Source organism: Haliotis cracherodii, unplaced genomic scaffold, assembly GCF_022045235.1.
Source record: "Haliotis cracherodii isolate W230 unplaced genomic scaffold, xgHalCrac1.p SCAF_1, whole genome shotgun sequence".
Classification (NCBI taxonomy): domain Eukaryota; kingdom Metazoa; phylum Mollusca; class Gastropoda; order Lepetellida; family Haliotidae; genus Haliotis; species Haliotis cracherodii.
The window spans coordinates 70357650-70371942 of NW_027266264.1; the positions used below are offsets into that span (position 1 = coordinate 70357650).

General features: G+C 41.3%; 1 protein-coding gene across 1 annotated transcript; it reads right to left on the reverse strand.

Annotated features, from left to right (window-relative positions):
- Positions 1-5344: 5344 nt before the first annotated feature.
- On the reverse strand, positions 5345-12078 carry LOC139468130 (methyltransferase-like protein 27). Its single transcript, XM_071249895.1, has 6 exons — positions 11938-12078; positions 8389-8535; positions 7722-7850; positions 6860-6995; positions 6207-6305; positions 5345-5514 (listed from the first exon to the last, which is right to left on the reverse strand). Exons 2-6 carry the CDS (start codon positions 8518-8520, stop codon positions 5345-5347), a joined length of 666 nt encoding a protein of 221 aa, XP_071105996.1. The 5' UTR covers positions 8521-8535; positions 11938-12078.
- Positions 12079-14293: the final 2215 nt, after the last annotated feature.

Here is a 14293-nt window from a genome sequence, read left to right on the forward strand (position 1 = left end):
CATACCAGACAGTGTGAAGTGTTGTGCGGCCAGAATGAACTGAAGGGAAGATTATAGGGTTAATTGTTTAACCAGCAAACGGCTCCGGGACGGTCCACACCAGTGTGAGGGCGGAAGGCATGCACAGGTTGTTGCTTCAGTATTACCTGGGTTACCTGGGTTATCACGATCTTTAATAAACAGTCTCTTCATGCAACAGTAAAGAAATCTATCATTTCAAAGCAGTTTAAAGAAGCTCCGCAGGCTGGCAATATATTCCCTTGTGAATCACTAGACTAGAACAACCCCTAAACTGAATGTATCACCCGGTGACGTACTGCGTAGGAAGTGAAGCGTGGTAAACAGCATTTGAATAGCAATGCGAGAAATTTGTAAACGTTGCACAACTTGCCTATACGTGTGCTGACCTGAATACTGCACTAGGTCGCTTGTTCGTTATTATTTTTATATTTACATTATTTTCTTATATGACATCACTTTGGTTGAAACAGTGCTAGAAGCTAGAATACAGTTCCCGATGGACTTATACACATATGATGTTCAGTGGTAGTAGGCAGACCTATATTGTAATATATCACGATGATAACAAATGCACGAGTCATCGTATCGTCATAGCGACTGATTTGGGACAACCACTTTTGCTATTGCATGAAGAACGATTCACACGATTTCCAAGGGGTAGTAATCTTGCAAGTGTGTGCGTGAATTTTCAGGGGTTAATATGTTCGGTTATCTGAATTTAGAAAACATTTTGTTTCATTAAAACTGTTATTCTAATTTTCAGTGAAAATCATGTGGTTTTTTACTTCAGTTTCAAATTTTGTGAGTAGGTAAAACAAAATTCCATTGAGTTATGACAATAAAACCACCATAACTGTGTATCAAAAACTACCTGAACCATTGTGCTATCCTATATAGAAAACAAAATGAAAATATATTACATGGGGGCTGAGACATTGTATACAATGTTACCCCATTCCCCCCAATTGTGACGAAGATTGCTTATTGAGATGTGGTGGTAGATTATGTTAATGTAATGGATGAATAGGATAATTGCAACAATGCTTAAAAACACCAAAATTGTAAAATCATAAGAAAAATGATGTTTCTCTATAACTGTCAATGGAATTTAAAGATGGCCGCCATGTCGACCTGTTTCCAAAGTCAAGATCTAACATATTTCTTCAACATGGTCATGTATGGCCACATGAAAGCTTTTTACATTGTCTGAGTGGAAAAAACACTAAAAACATACTTGTAGTATTATCCCTGAGTCAGGGGCTGTGAAATGATATCACCTATTGTCTGTTTCTGTCTAGCGGCATGACATAGCGTAATTGCATCCAAGCGAACATCCCATGTTCTTGGCGTAGCTAAACCTGGATGGGGAGCATCTGTGTGTTGTGCATTTACAGGTGAGCAATTCTAATTCTATTTTTTCATGTGGAAGGCATCAGTTTCTTTTGATGGTTGCATCAAATCTGGTTGTGCAATTCATATGTTCCAGGTCGACTTCGTGTCATGACCATTTATCTAGCTTGTTATGACACAACCTGTGACCGCATGGAATGTTAGTCGAGCTGCTGCAATATCTGCAATGAAAGATTGGTGTAACTAAGCCTCATATTACCCCATCAGCACATAAAGCACGTATGTTAGGTTTCACAGACAACTTCGAGTTACCCAGGTTTCACAGGACTTTGTTTAGAATATGTCACTACAACTTGTGCATTCCAGGTTAGAAGTAGTCCCCAGCACCTTATGCTGGTCGTAGGAGGGAGGGGGCACTTTATGGATCGGGTGGTCAGGCTCGGTTATTTGGTTGATGGCTTGCTCATAATATCAATCACAAGATTGTTTGGTATTGACTTGATCGAATTTTGGGGGGCCGCTGTCATATAACTAGACTATGAGTGTGGCTATAAACAAGGACACACACACACACACACACACACACACACACACACACACACACACACACACACACACACACACACACACACACACACACACACACACACACCGCTATATAAGTGCAATAATCTCGAACGCAACGTTTAACCTCATTACCTCTAAAATCCCAAAGAGCGTCTTTCGAGGATATTACCAAATGTTACGTATCAGTGACCAAAATTATGTGCGAAACAATTCCCTGCTATACCATATGTTCACGTGTGATATCATGTGAAGAATTGACTTGCCTTTGCATGTGTGGCAATGGGGCAGGATATGCTGAACGTTTCGCGAACACCTGGTATCATCACAATTTGACAGTGATTCGTGAATACATAACTTAGTCGGACTCGTGCAATGCGCAAGATTTCGTATGGTTATGGAAAGGGTTTGAGAGTTTATATCTAACTATTCGCAATAAAAAGACAAAAGAAATACAGCACAGGCTCAATAATAGGTAACGTGACTCAATGTAATTCATAGAGGATTCATAAAGTTGTATGTACTATATGCAGTTTAGTTCATTGTTTGTTTGTTTGTTCTACCGAGTCTGACACTTGTGTCGTGTGTATGCATGCTTAACGGTGTGAAACAGAAACTCTACACCCATGAGGGGGACAGGTCGGCGTGTCTGTGTCACAGTTTATGTATGTACTTCTCAGTACAGTGAACCCATTATCAGCTTGGTGCTGTTGCTGTTATTGCTATTAGCGGCCTGGAACCTTAGTATTCTCATTTATGTGTCAGTTTGTTTGTTTGTTTGTTTGTAGTTTAACGCCGCACTCAGCAATATTCCACCTATATGACGGCGGTCTGTAAATAATCGAGTCTGGATCAGACAATCCAGCGAATGAGGGCATGAGCATCAGTCTACGCAATTTGGATACGATGACAGTAGTTCAGAGCAGTCAGCAGTTATCTCCCCCACTGTACGTGCCGCCATCTTGGATTGGCGAAGAGGGTCATACGTGCGCATCCTAGATGGTGTCACGTCCGTTTCTGGGAAGGCGTGGTTGTACAATCAGTGTTACAGAGTTGTACAGTCAGCCTTAGGGGGTGTACAGTCAGTCTTACAGGGATGTACAGTCAGTCTTACGGTGTGTACAGACAGTCTTGAGGGATGTGTACAGTCACTCTAAAGGGTTGAACAGTCAGTCTTACAGGGGTGTACAATCAGTTTTAAGTGATGTACAGTCAGTCTTACGTGGTTGTATAGTCAGTCTTACAGGGTTGTACAGTCAGTCTTAAGGGTGTACAGTCAGTCTTACGGGGTTGTACAGTCAATATTACATGGGTGTACAATCAGTCTTAAGGGGTGTACAGTCAGTCTTAAGAGGTGTACAGTCAGTCTTATATAGGTGTACAGTCAGCCTTACAGGGATGTGACACGGGGCTATCATTTCAGAGTTCGAGCCTGCTTTGATGCCTCTGCTGACCCGCGAGAATATTTGGGTCAATGAAGTGAAATAAATAAAGAAGTTGACATCCATAAATTCTCTTCTGTGTTTATCAAGGTAAATAGATTGGGGAGGATAAAACATCAATACGAGGAGTCCTATGTGTAAAGTTAGGAATTATGTGTTGGTTTTAATAGAACATGATATAATATTGCTCTTAATTGCGTTAAATTCAAGGTCCTCTCTGAACAACACGTAAACAATTAAACGGAAAGGATGACAACAATATCAAAATGTACATGACAGGTGTGTTTACATGTCAATTATCTCCAAATGAAAAGGCTATCTCCAACAGCCAACAAATAAGCATGGACTGCTGAAGATCAGACCCGGAAAGTATGTGGGTCTCTCGCTAAGTGGCAACGAGAGGACGAGAGGTGTATACATATACATATACAAAAGACTTACAGTTAGAAGACAAATAAAGTGGGGTTTGAATGGCTTGATTAACATTTCGGGGACTCCCAGTGTTTTTGCCGGTTTGGTGGCTCACATGAAACCACTTAAATATTATGCCGATACCAGAGGTGACAAAAGCTATGGATAACAACTTCTTTATTTACTGTAAAGGCGACGTTTCGGTATAGGTCCTTCTACCGTTGGACCGTCAAAACTGGTCGGGCGAGGCTCTTGATGGTGTTGATTGCCATGTCACAAGGTCGACCACGGATACATCATTTGCTAGGCATTAGTTAGAAGTTGGCGGATGACAAAGTAGATACAATTTATAGATAACAACTTCTTTTTTTACTGTAAAAGCGACGTTTCGATATAGATACTTATACCGTTATCAAGTAAGGATGCTTCTAAGTAATGCCAACTTAGCCAAGCTCTACGTAACTTCTATGTAATGCCTTTCAAAGAATTTACTCGTGATATATTCGGAGAACACTTGCGTTTAAACATTTGTATGATTTTCTTTCATACATTTTATGACTTCGAAATTTTTCTGAACTGCAGCTTTTTCTGCGGATCATGACGTACTACGTACTGACCAATTTGATAGCTTTGTCTTACATTGGTCTAAACCCATCAAGTTTTGCTTTTATCTTGGATTCAATCAGGTACTGTGTCAGCCTGGTTTTCTGATCTTATGAATATAGAGGTCTGTGTTGAACACATTCACCTTGATTGGTTCACGTTGTTATACGTTAGTCAGTGTCATGTGGACCGTTTTATCAAATAACTGTTTGTCGACTATGTGAATATGATTATTTTTAATGTAGAATGAGCTATGAGAATGGCGATATTGGTTATAACACACACACGCGCGCACGCACGCACGCACGCACGCATGCACGCACATGCACCCACCCACACATGCACCCACCCACACATGCACACACTCGGAGGTAGTCAGTAGTAAACTAGATCGACGCATGCAAGTAAGTAAGTCTTACTTAAACAGGGATCTTTTCACCATCATTTTAATAGAGCGAAAGAAAAGGCTGAACAGTAGTATGGGTCATGATTATTAAATACAATAGACTTTCCTCTTGGTGTAGGACTACAGAACTTTATAGACACGCAGATGACCGGTAATCCCCTTGTTTTCTCTTTGTGTAGGACTACAGATCGTGATAGACATGCAGATGAACGGTCATCCCCTTGTTTCCTCTTGGTGTAGGACTGCAGAACGTGATAAACGTGCAGATGACCGGTCATCCCCTTGTTTCCTCTTGGTGTAGGACTACAGAACGTGATAGACATGCAGATGACCGGTCATCCCCTTGTTTCCTCTTGGTGTAGGACTACAGAACGTGATAGACATGCAGATGACCGGTCATCACCTTGTTTCCTCTTGGTGTAGGACTACAGAACGTGATAGACATGCAGATGACCGGTCATCCCCTTGTTTCCTCTTGGTGTAGGACTGCAGAACGTGCTAGACATGCAGATGACCGGTAATCCCCTTGTTTCCTCTTTGTGTAGGACTACAGAACTTTATAGACACGCAGATGACCGGTAATCCCCTTCTTGATCTCGGGCATAATTTGCTTGTCCTCCAGTTTCCATAGCCCACGGTTCTCTAGGCTGGAGAGATTCGCACGGAGGACATCGCTCTCGAAGATGTAGTCGAAGTGATTCATCAAGATATGGCCACCTAGAAGGCAATAAAGATTGTTTAATAATAAGCTCTATAAATAATCGAGTCTGGACCAGACGACAAGTTTCATAGCATATCAGGACACATCGAACGGTCGTCCGCTTTGCATTTGGCTAACACGATGTTTAAGCCCCATTTAATGTAAAACAGTTAATGTTCAAATAATGATTAGCATGACATAATTGCAGAATTCAACATCAACCTACCGTCATATAAGAAAGGTTGCAATTAGTTTCAGTTTCATAGCATATCTGGACACATCGAACGGTTGTATGCTTTGCATTTGGCTTACACGATGGAATCAATGTGATGTTGGTTGGCTGGTTGGTTGGTTGGTTTCTTGTTTAACGCCGCACTCAGCAATATTCCACCTATATGACGGCGGCTTGTAAATAATCGAGTCTGGTCCAGACAATCCAGTGATTAATATCACGAGCATCGATCCACGCAATTGGGATCGAATACGTGCATCAACTAAGTCAGCCACCCGATCCCGTTAGTCGACAAGCATAGTCGCCTTTTACGGCAAGCATGGGTTGCTGAAGACCTATTCTAACCCGGATCTTGACGGGTCAGAAGGCAGCATTGATGAAGAACAGTAGATCGATGACTTACATGAATCCTTCAGTATGTCTTAATATATGTTGTTTTTACGCTCTTCATTAAAATCCATAACAATTTGTTCTCACCTGATTTCGTGACACGCACCAGTTCCTCGAATGCCTTGATGGACAGTTTACTGAATATCTCGGAGCTGAGACCGACCACTGTTACTATAGTGTATGTTTCTGCAATAAACAAAGACACATGCAGGTAATATCTGGTTATGGAAGGGCATGGGGGCCTTCGTTCTGGTGGCTCTGAAATCACAAAATGGTTGTCTGTTTTGAAACAACCATGTCAAGCCACGGACATATGTATGGCCAAGTCTCAATATTTGGGTGTTTGTTTGTTGTTCTGTATCATATACATACTAAGCAAGAACCAGGTGACAAATTGTTCTCAAAACTTACATAAATATGATTTGAAACATGTCTTAATTTTCAGACGCTGGCAATATTGTGTTTGATACGTTAACGATGGGAAAGATATTATATTTATCATGTTAACAAATATTCTATCACAAACGTCAAAGGCAAATTCATCGGTAGTCTCCTTATATCAGGTATATCTGCGTTATTCCTTTCTCGAGCGGTCACGTCTACATCAACTGACACTACCTTCACGATGAGACATCTACTCTATCCCATTTCTCTCTTAACCTCGGCTGTCCGTGCTATCAGTATATGTTGTCTACTTCTTGTCTTAAAACCGTGTCTAACGCAACCATTCCTACTCTCACCATCAGAAATATCCAGGGTGTTGTCAGCAAGAATGTCACATATGTATCGCTCATACAAGTTGTTTTTCCTGGCCTGTTCAAGCATCCCGACAGACGGTTCCAGACCATCAATGTGCAGGAATCCGTGTTTCCGCATCTGGGACATAAACGAACTCTATAATTTTATCTGTCCAGCATACCACAATTCAGGTTCAATCAGCACATAAAATGACAAGGGAGAAACTGTTTTCTTCTTCTTTCTCATATGCCGATATGGTCCGACTTTTCATAAACTGACGGGGGGCGATCGGGGAGCCTAGTGGTTAAAGCGTTCGCTCGTCACGCCTAGGACCCGGGTTCGATTCCCTTCATGGGTACAATGTGTGAAGCCCATTTGTGGTGTTCCCCGCCGTGATATTGCTGGAATAATGCTAAAAGCGGCGTAAAAACATACAAACAAATTCCCTTCATCAACCGAGAACCGCCTCCGTGGTCTAGTGATAGAGCGTCCGCCCGGAGAAGGGGGGTTCGGGGTTCGATCCCCGGCCGCGTCATACCAAAAGATGTTAAAGGATTGTTCTTGTTGTTATCCTGTCTGGCGCTCGGCATTAAGGGGCTTAAACAAGGACTGGTCGTCTCGGAGTAAGTATACTGTGTCTGAGTGGGGTATTCATGTTAGACTGCAGCATGGTATCTCAGTGAGCTAGCACTATAAATCGGCATTAGTCCGGACTAGTACAAGCAGTCACACAAACACACACACGTGCATGCACGTCGCTATATAAGTGCAATAATCTTGGAAGCGACGTTGAACCCCATTTAACCTGCACCAACAGAGGTCTTTACATTCATGTAACACCTTCCACAACAGGTCGCATTTTACCTCGTGAGAGGCCAATCCAGTTCCTGCAGCTACATCCAAGATCTTGACAGTCTGTCGGTTGCGGGTATACAGAGCCGCTAGACTCTCTCCCATCCATTTCGGCAACTTGTTGCCATTTATATTCTGCATCTGAACAAATATATGAGTCAGCAAACATAATGTGATCACAGTGAAAAACAAATATACCAGCATGTTTGATATGGGAAAATAGAAAGATACATTTGAAGTCTCGTATATAGCACTCTGTGCCTTGACAAACCTTTTTTAAGGATATCATGCACAATGGAGTGGTGATCTATAAATATATGTTGTCTTTGTTACGGAACACTCCGCTGTACCTGGTTATATTGTGTACGCCCTACACACAGCATTGAAGTTCGTACTTGTACCCAACACTTACTCCGTTCGTGCCTTGTGTTCTGCGATGTTCTCAATGACTGACTGACTGACTGACTGAGAATGGTTTTACGCCGCTTTTAGCAATATTCCAGCAATTTCACGGCGGGGGACACCATAAATGGGCTTCACACATTGTACCCATGTCGGGAATCGAACCCGGGTCTTCCGCGTGTCGAGCGAACGCTTTAACCACCAGGCTACCCGACCGATCCTGTTCTCAATGAACTTACAGAGCTAGTATTTTAATATTATTGTATGTCAACTGTACCTTGTCGTATTTCTCAGCTATGGTGTCAAACCTCTTGACAATAGCAGCATTATCAAGACCCTTCTCTACCAGGTATTGAAAACATCTTCTTTCCTCCGCCTTTTCCTCTTCAGTAAAGCGTGTATTCTCCATCCCCGATCTTTGCGCCTGGCAAAACACCCACATTTACAAAGACGAACACCATGTACGTTATCAGAACGCTGGTTGGTCAGATCAGGTGTAATATGTTGTTGTCATATGTATTTTAGTAACCTTATATTCTACATCATCAGGCATTATCATCTCATCAATTTGTATTCATGATCACAGCTTTTTATATATACTGCAATGTCATTATCATGTAGTTACTTCCATCCGTTCTGAAGCATCATTAGATAATCCTTGCCATCAGTTGCGTGCCACGAGAGGCGACAAACTTGGATCAAGTGTTCAGGTTTGGTGAAATTGTTGATTTCCTGCCATAGAACCCCGCCTGGCCCAGACTCGATTATTCAATTATTCACAGGCCATCGTCATACAGCTAGAATATTGATGATTGCGACGTAACGTCACACAGTAATGTGGGTACCTGTCTCACAACAATCGGTACATGTGTCAAAAAGTATTGTGGATACCTTCCTCACAACAATCGGTATATGTGTCACAGTATTGTGGGTACCTGTCTCACAACAATCGGTTTATGTGTCACGTAGTATTGTGGGTACCTGTCACACAAAAATCGGTATATGTTTCACATTATTGTGGATACCTGTCTCACAACAATCGGTATATGTGTCACCGTATTGTGGGTACCTGTCTCAGAACAATCGGAATATGTGTCACACAGTGTTGTGGGTAGCTGTCTCACAACAATCGGTATATGTCACACAGTAATGTGGGTACCTGTCTCACAACAATCGGTACATGTGTCAAAAAGTATTGTGGATACCTTCCTCACAACAATCGGTATATGTGTCACAGTATTGTGGGTACCTGTCTCACAACAATCGGTTTATGTGTCACGTAGTATTGTGGGTACCTGTCACACAAAAATCGGTATATGTTTCACATTATTGTGGATACCTGTCTCACAACAATCGGTATATGTATCACACAGTGTTGTGGGTACCTGTCTCAGAACAATCGGAATATGTGTCACACAGTGTTGTGGGTAGCTGTCTCACAACAATCGGTATATGTGTCACGCAGTATTGTGGGTACCTGCCACACAAAAATCGGTATATGTTTCACAGTATTGTGGATACCTGTCTCACAACAATCGGTATATGTATCACACAGTGTTGTGGGTACCTGTGAAACATTTATCGGTATATGTGTCACGCAGTATTGTGGGTAGCTATCTCACAACAATCGGTATATATCACACAGTATTGTGGGTGCCTGTCTCACAACAATCGGTATATGTGTGACAAAGTGTTGTGGGTACGTATCTCATAACGATCGGTTTATGTGTCACACAGTATTGTGGGTACCTATCTCAAAACAATCTGTATATGTGTCACACTGTATTGTGGGTACCTGTCTCACAACAATCGACATGTGAGTCACAGTGTTGTGGGTACCTATCTCACAACAATCGGTATATGTGTCACATAGTGTCGTGGGTACCTATCTAACAACAATCGGTATATGTGTCACACAGTACTGTGGGTAACTATCTCACAACAATCGGTATATGTGTCACTGTATTGTGGGTACCTGTCTCAGAACAATCGGTATATGTGTCACACAGTATTGTGGGTACCTGTCTCACAACAATCGGTATATGTGTCACAGTATTGTGGGTACCTGTCTCAAAACAATCGAAATATGTGTCACAGTGTTGTGGGTATCTGTCTCACAACAATCGGTATATGTGTCACACAGTGTTGTGAGTACCTGTCTCACAACAATCGGTATATGTGTCACACAGTATTGTGGACACCTGTCTCACAACAACCAGTATATTTGTCACACTATATTGTGGATACCTACCTCACAACAATCGGTATATGTGTCACACAGTATTGTGGGTACCTGTCCCACAACAATCGGTATATGTGTCACACAGTGTTGTGGGTACCTAACTCACAACAATCGGTGTATGTGTCACACAGTGTTGTGGGTACCTGTATCACAACAATCGGTATATGTGTCACACAGTATTGTGGATACCTGTCTCACAACAATCGTTATATATGTCAAAGTATTGTGGGTACCTGTCTCACAACAATCTGTATATGTGTCATACAGTATTGTGGGTACCTATCTCACAACAATCGGTATATGTGTCACATAGTATTGTGGGTACCTGTATCACAATAATCGGTATGTATGTCACACAGTATTGTGGATACCTGTCTCACAACAACCAGTATATTTGTCACACTATATTGTGGATACCTACCTCACAACAATCGGTATATGTGTCACACAGTATTGTGGGTACCTGTCCCACAACAATCGGTATATGTGTCACACAGTGTTGTGGGTACCTAACTCACAACAATCGGTGTATGTGTCACACAGTGTTGTGGGTACCTGTATCACAACAATCGGTATATGTGTCACACAGTATTGTGGATACCTGTCTCACAACAATCGTTATATATGTCAAAGTATTGTGGGTACCTGTCTCACAACAATCTGTATATGTGTCATACAGTATTGTGGGTACCTATCTCACAACAATCGGTATATGTGTCACATAGTATTGCGGATACCTGTATCACAATAATCGGTATATATGTCACACAATATTGGGGATACCTGTCTCACAACAATCGGTATATGTGTCACACTGCATTGTTGATACCTGTGTCACAACAATCGGTATATGTGTCACAGCATTGTGGATATCTGTCTCACAACAATCGGTATATGTGTCACAGTATTTTGGATACCTGTCTCACAACAATCGGTATGTGTGTAAAAACGTTCTGCATACCTGTCTCACAACAATCGGTATATGTGTCACAGTATTGTTGGTACCTATCTCACAACACTCGGTATATATGTCACACAATATTATTGATACCTGTTTCTCAACAAACGGTATATGTGTCACACAGTATTGTGGGTACCTGTCTCACAACAATTGGTATATGTATTACACCGTATTGTGGGTACCTGTCTCACAACAATTGGTATATGTGTCTCAGTATTGTAGATACCTGTCTCACAACAATTGGTATATGGGTAACAACATTGTGCATACCTATAATGAGATATGGTTGATATATATACACTCATCCTGATACATTTGAATGTGTGTGCCAGTGAAATAACACTTGACGCAACAATGCCCCATAACCGCTTACAATACCCTCATTTACTACCGAATTCGAAAGGGGGCAGTGGGGTAGCCGTGATATTGGTGGAATATTGCTAAAAGCGGCGTAAAACCACACTCACTCACTACTGCCGAAAGAAATTGAATCATTCACTGACAATACTGACATTGAAACATGGTGTTTGGGCCGCTTGTTTTCTACCTGGCAGTGAAATCCCTGATCATAAAACTCTCAACGAACGTTGGGTACCTGGTCGTGGCCCCTACCCGACTCCTACCTGGCTGTGAAATTCCTGATCATGAACACCCAAACGAACGCTGGGTACCTTGTATTTGGTCCTGTTTTTGAATGAAAGGTAGCCTCAACTGTCTGCGTTCATACCAAACAGTGTGCAGTGTTGTGCATACACAGGTTGTTGCTTCAGTATTACCTGGCTTATCACGACCTTTAATAAAAAGTCTCTTCATGCAACAGTAAAGAAATTTATCATTTAAAACAGCTCAAAGAAGCTCCGCAGGCTGACAATATATTCCCTTGTGAATCACTAGACTAGAACAACCCCTAAACTGAATCTATCATCCGGTGACGTACTGCGTAGGAAGTGAAGCGTGGTAAACAGCATTTGAATAGCAATGCCGTCCTAGTGCGAAACAATTAGTAAACGTAGCACAACTTGCCTATACGTGTGCTGACCTGAACACTGCACTAGGTCGCTTGTTCGTTGTTGTTGTTATATTTACATATATATGACATCACTTTGGTTGAAACAGTGCTAGAATACAGTTCCCGATGGACTTATACACATATGATATTCAGTGGTAGTAGGCAGACCTATATTGTATCATATCACGATGATAACAAATGCACGAGTCATCGTATCGTCATAGCGACTGATTTGGGACAACCACTTTTGCTATTGTATGAAGGACGATTCACACGATTTCAAGGGGTAGTAATCTTGCAAGTGTGTGCGTGAATTTTCAGGGGGAAAATGTTCGGTTATCTGAATTTAGAAAACATTTTGTTTCATTAAAACTGTTATTCTAATTTTCAGTGAAAATCATGTGGTTTTTTTACTTCATTTTCAAATTTTGTGAGTAGGTAAAACAAAATTCCATTGAGTTATGACAATAAAACCACCATAACTGTGTATCAAAAACTACCTGAACCATTGTGCTATCCTATATAGAAAACAAAATGAAAATATATTACATGGGGGCTGAGACATTGTATACAATGTTACCCCATTCCCCCCAATTGTGACGAAGATTGCTTATTGAGATGTGGTGGTAGATTATGTTAATGTAATGGATGAATGGGATAATTGCAACAATGCTTTAAAACACCAAAATTGTAAAATCATAAAGAAAAATGATGTTTCTCTATAACTGTCAATGGAATTTAAAGATGGCCGCCATGTCGACCTGTTTCCAAAGTCAAGATCTAACATATTTCTTCAACATGGTCATGTATGGTCATATGAAAGCTTTTTACATTGTCTTTTCAGTGATGTACGTTATTCACTGGTAAATTGATCCCTAACAATAAAACAAATAATATATTAAAAGCTATTTTCTCCACCAACCAGATGGCGACACCAACCAGATTTCAATTAAAATGGACATAGTTTCTCTCAAAATTGTAGATATACTGCACGTTTTTTCCGAGCATTTTACTAGTTTATTAACTGAGTGGAAAAAAACACTAAAAACATACTTGTAGTATTATCCCTGAGTCAGGGGCTGTGAAATGATATCACCTATTGTCTGTTTCTGTCTAGCGGCATGACATAGCGTAATTGCATCCAAGCGAACATCCCATGTTCTTGGCGTAGCTAAACCTGGATGGGGAACCTATGTGTGTTGTGCATTTACAGGTGAGCAATTCTAATTCTATTTTTTCATGTGGAAGGCATCAGTTTCTTTTGATGGTTGCATCAAATTTGGTTGTGCAATTAATATGTTCCAGGTCGACTTCGTGTCATGACCATTTATCTAGCTTGTTATGACACAACCTGTTACCGCACTACAACTTGGTCATTCCAGGTTAGAAGTAGTCCCCAGCAACTTATGCTGGTCGTAGGGGGGAAGGGGCACTTAATGGATCGGGTGGTCAGACTCGGTTATTTGGTTGATGGCTTGCTCATAATATCAATCACAAGATTGTTTGGTATAGACTTGATCGAATTTTGGGGGGCCGCTGTCATATAACTAGACTATGAGTGTGGCTATAAACAAGGACACACACACACACACACACACACACACACACACACACACACACACACACACACACACACACACACACACACACACACACACACACACACACACACACACACACACACCGCTATATAAGTGCAATAATCTCGAACGCAACGTTTAACCTCATTACCTCTAAAATCCCAAAGAGCGTCTTTCGAGGATATTACCAAATGTTACGTATCAGTGACCAAAATTATGTGCGAAACAATTCCCTGCTATACCATATGTTCACGTGTGATATCATGTGAAGAATTGACTTGCCTTTGCATGTGTGGCAATGGGGCAGGATATGCTGAACGTTTCGCGAACAACTGGTATCATCACAATTTGACAGTGATTCGTGAATACATAACTTTGTCGGACTCGTGC

Excerpts from the sequence above, each read along its gene's own strand:
- LOC139468130 (XM_071249895.1), bottom strand. The coding sequence starts at position 8,520 with ATGGAGAATACACGCTTTACTGAAGAGGAAAAGGCGGAGGAAAGAAGA. Across the intron at positions 7,851-8,388 it reads TAGCTGAGAAATACGACAAG|ATGCAGAATATAAATGGCAA; the intron begins GTACAGTTGACA and ends ATATTTGTTCAG. Across the intron at positions 5,515-6,206 it reads GGTGCGTGTCACGAAATCAG|GTGGCCATATCTTGATGAAT; the intron begins GTGAGAACAAAT and ends ATTGCCTTCTAG.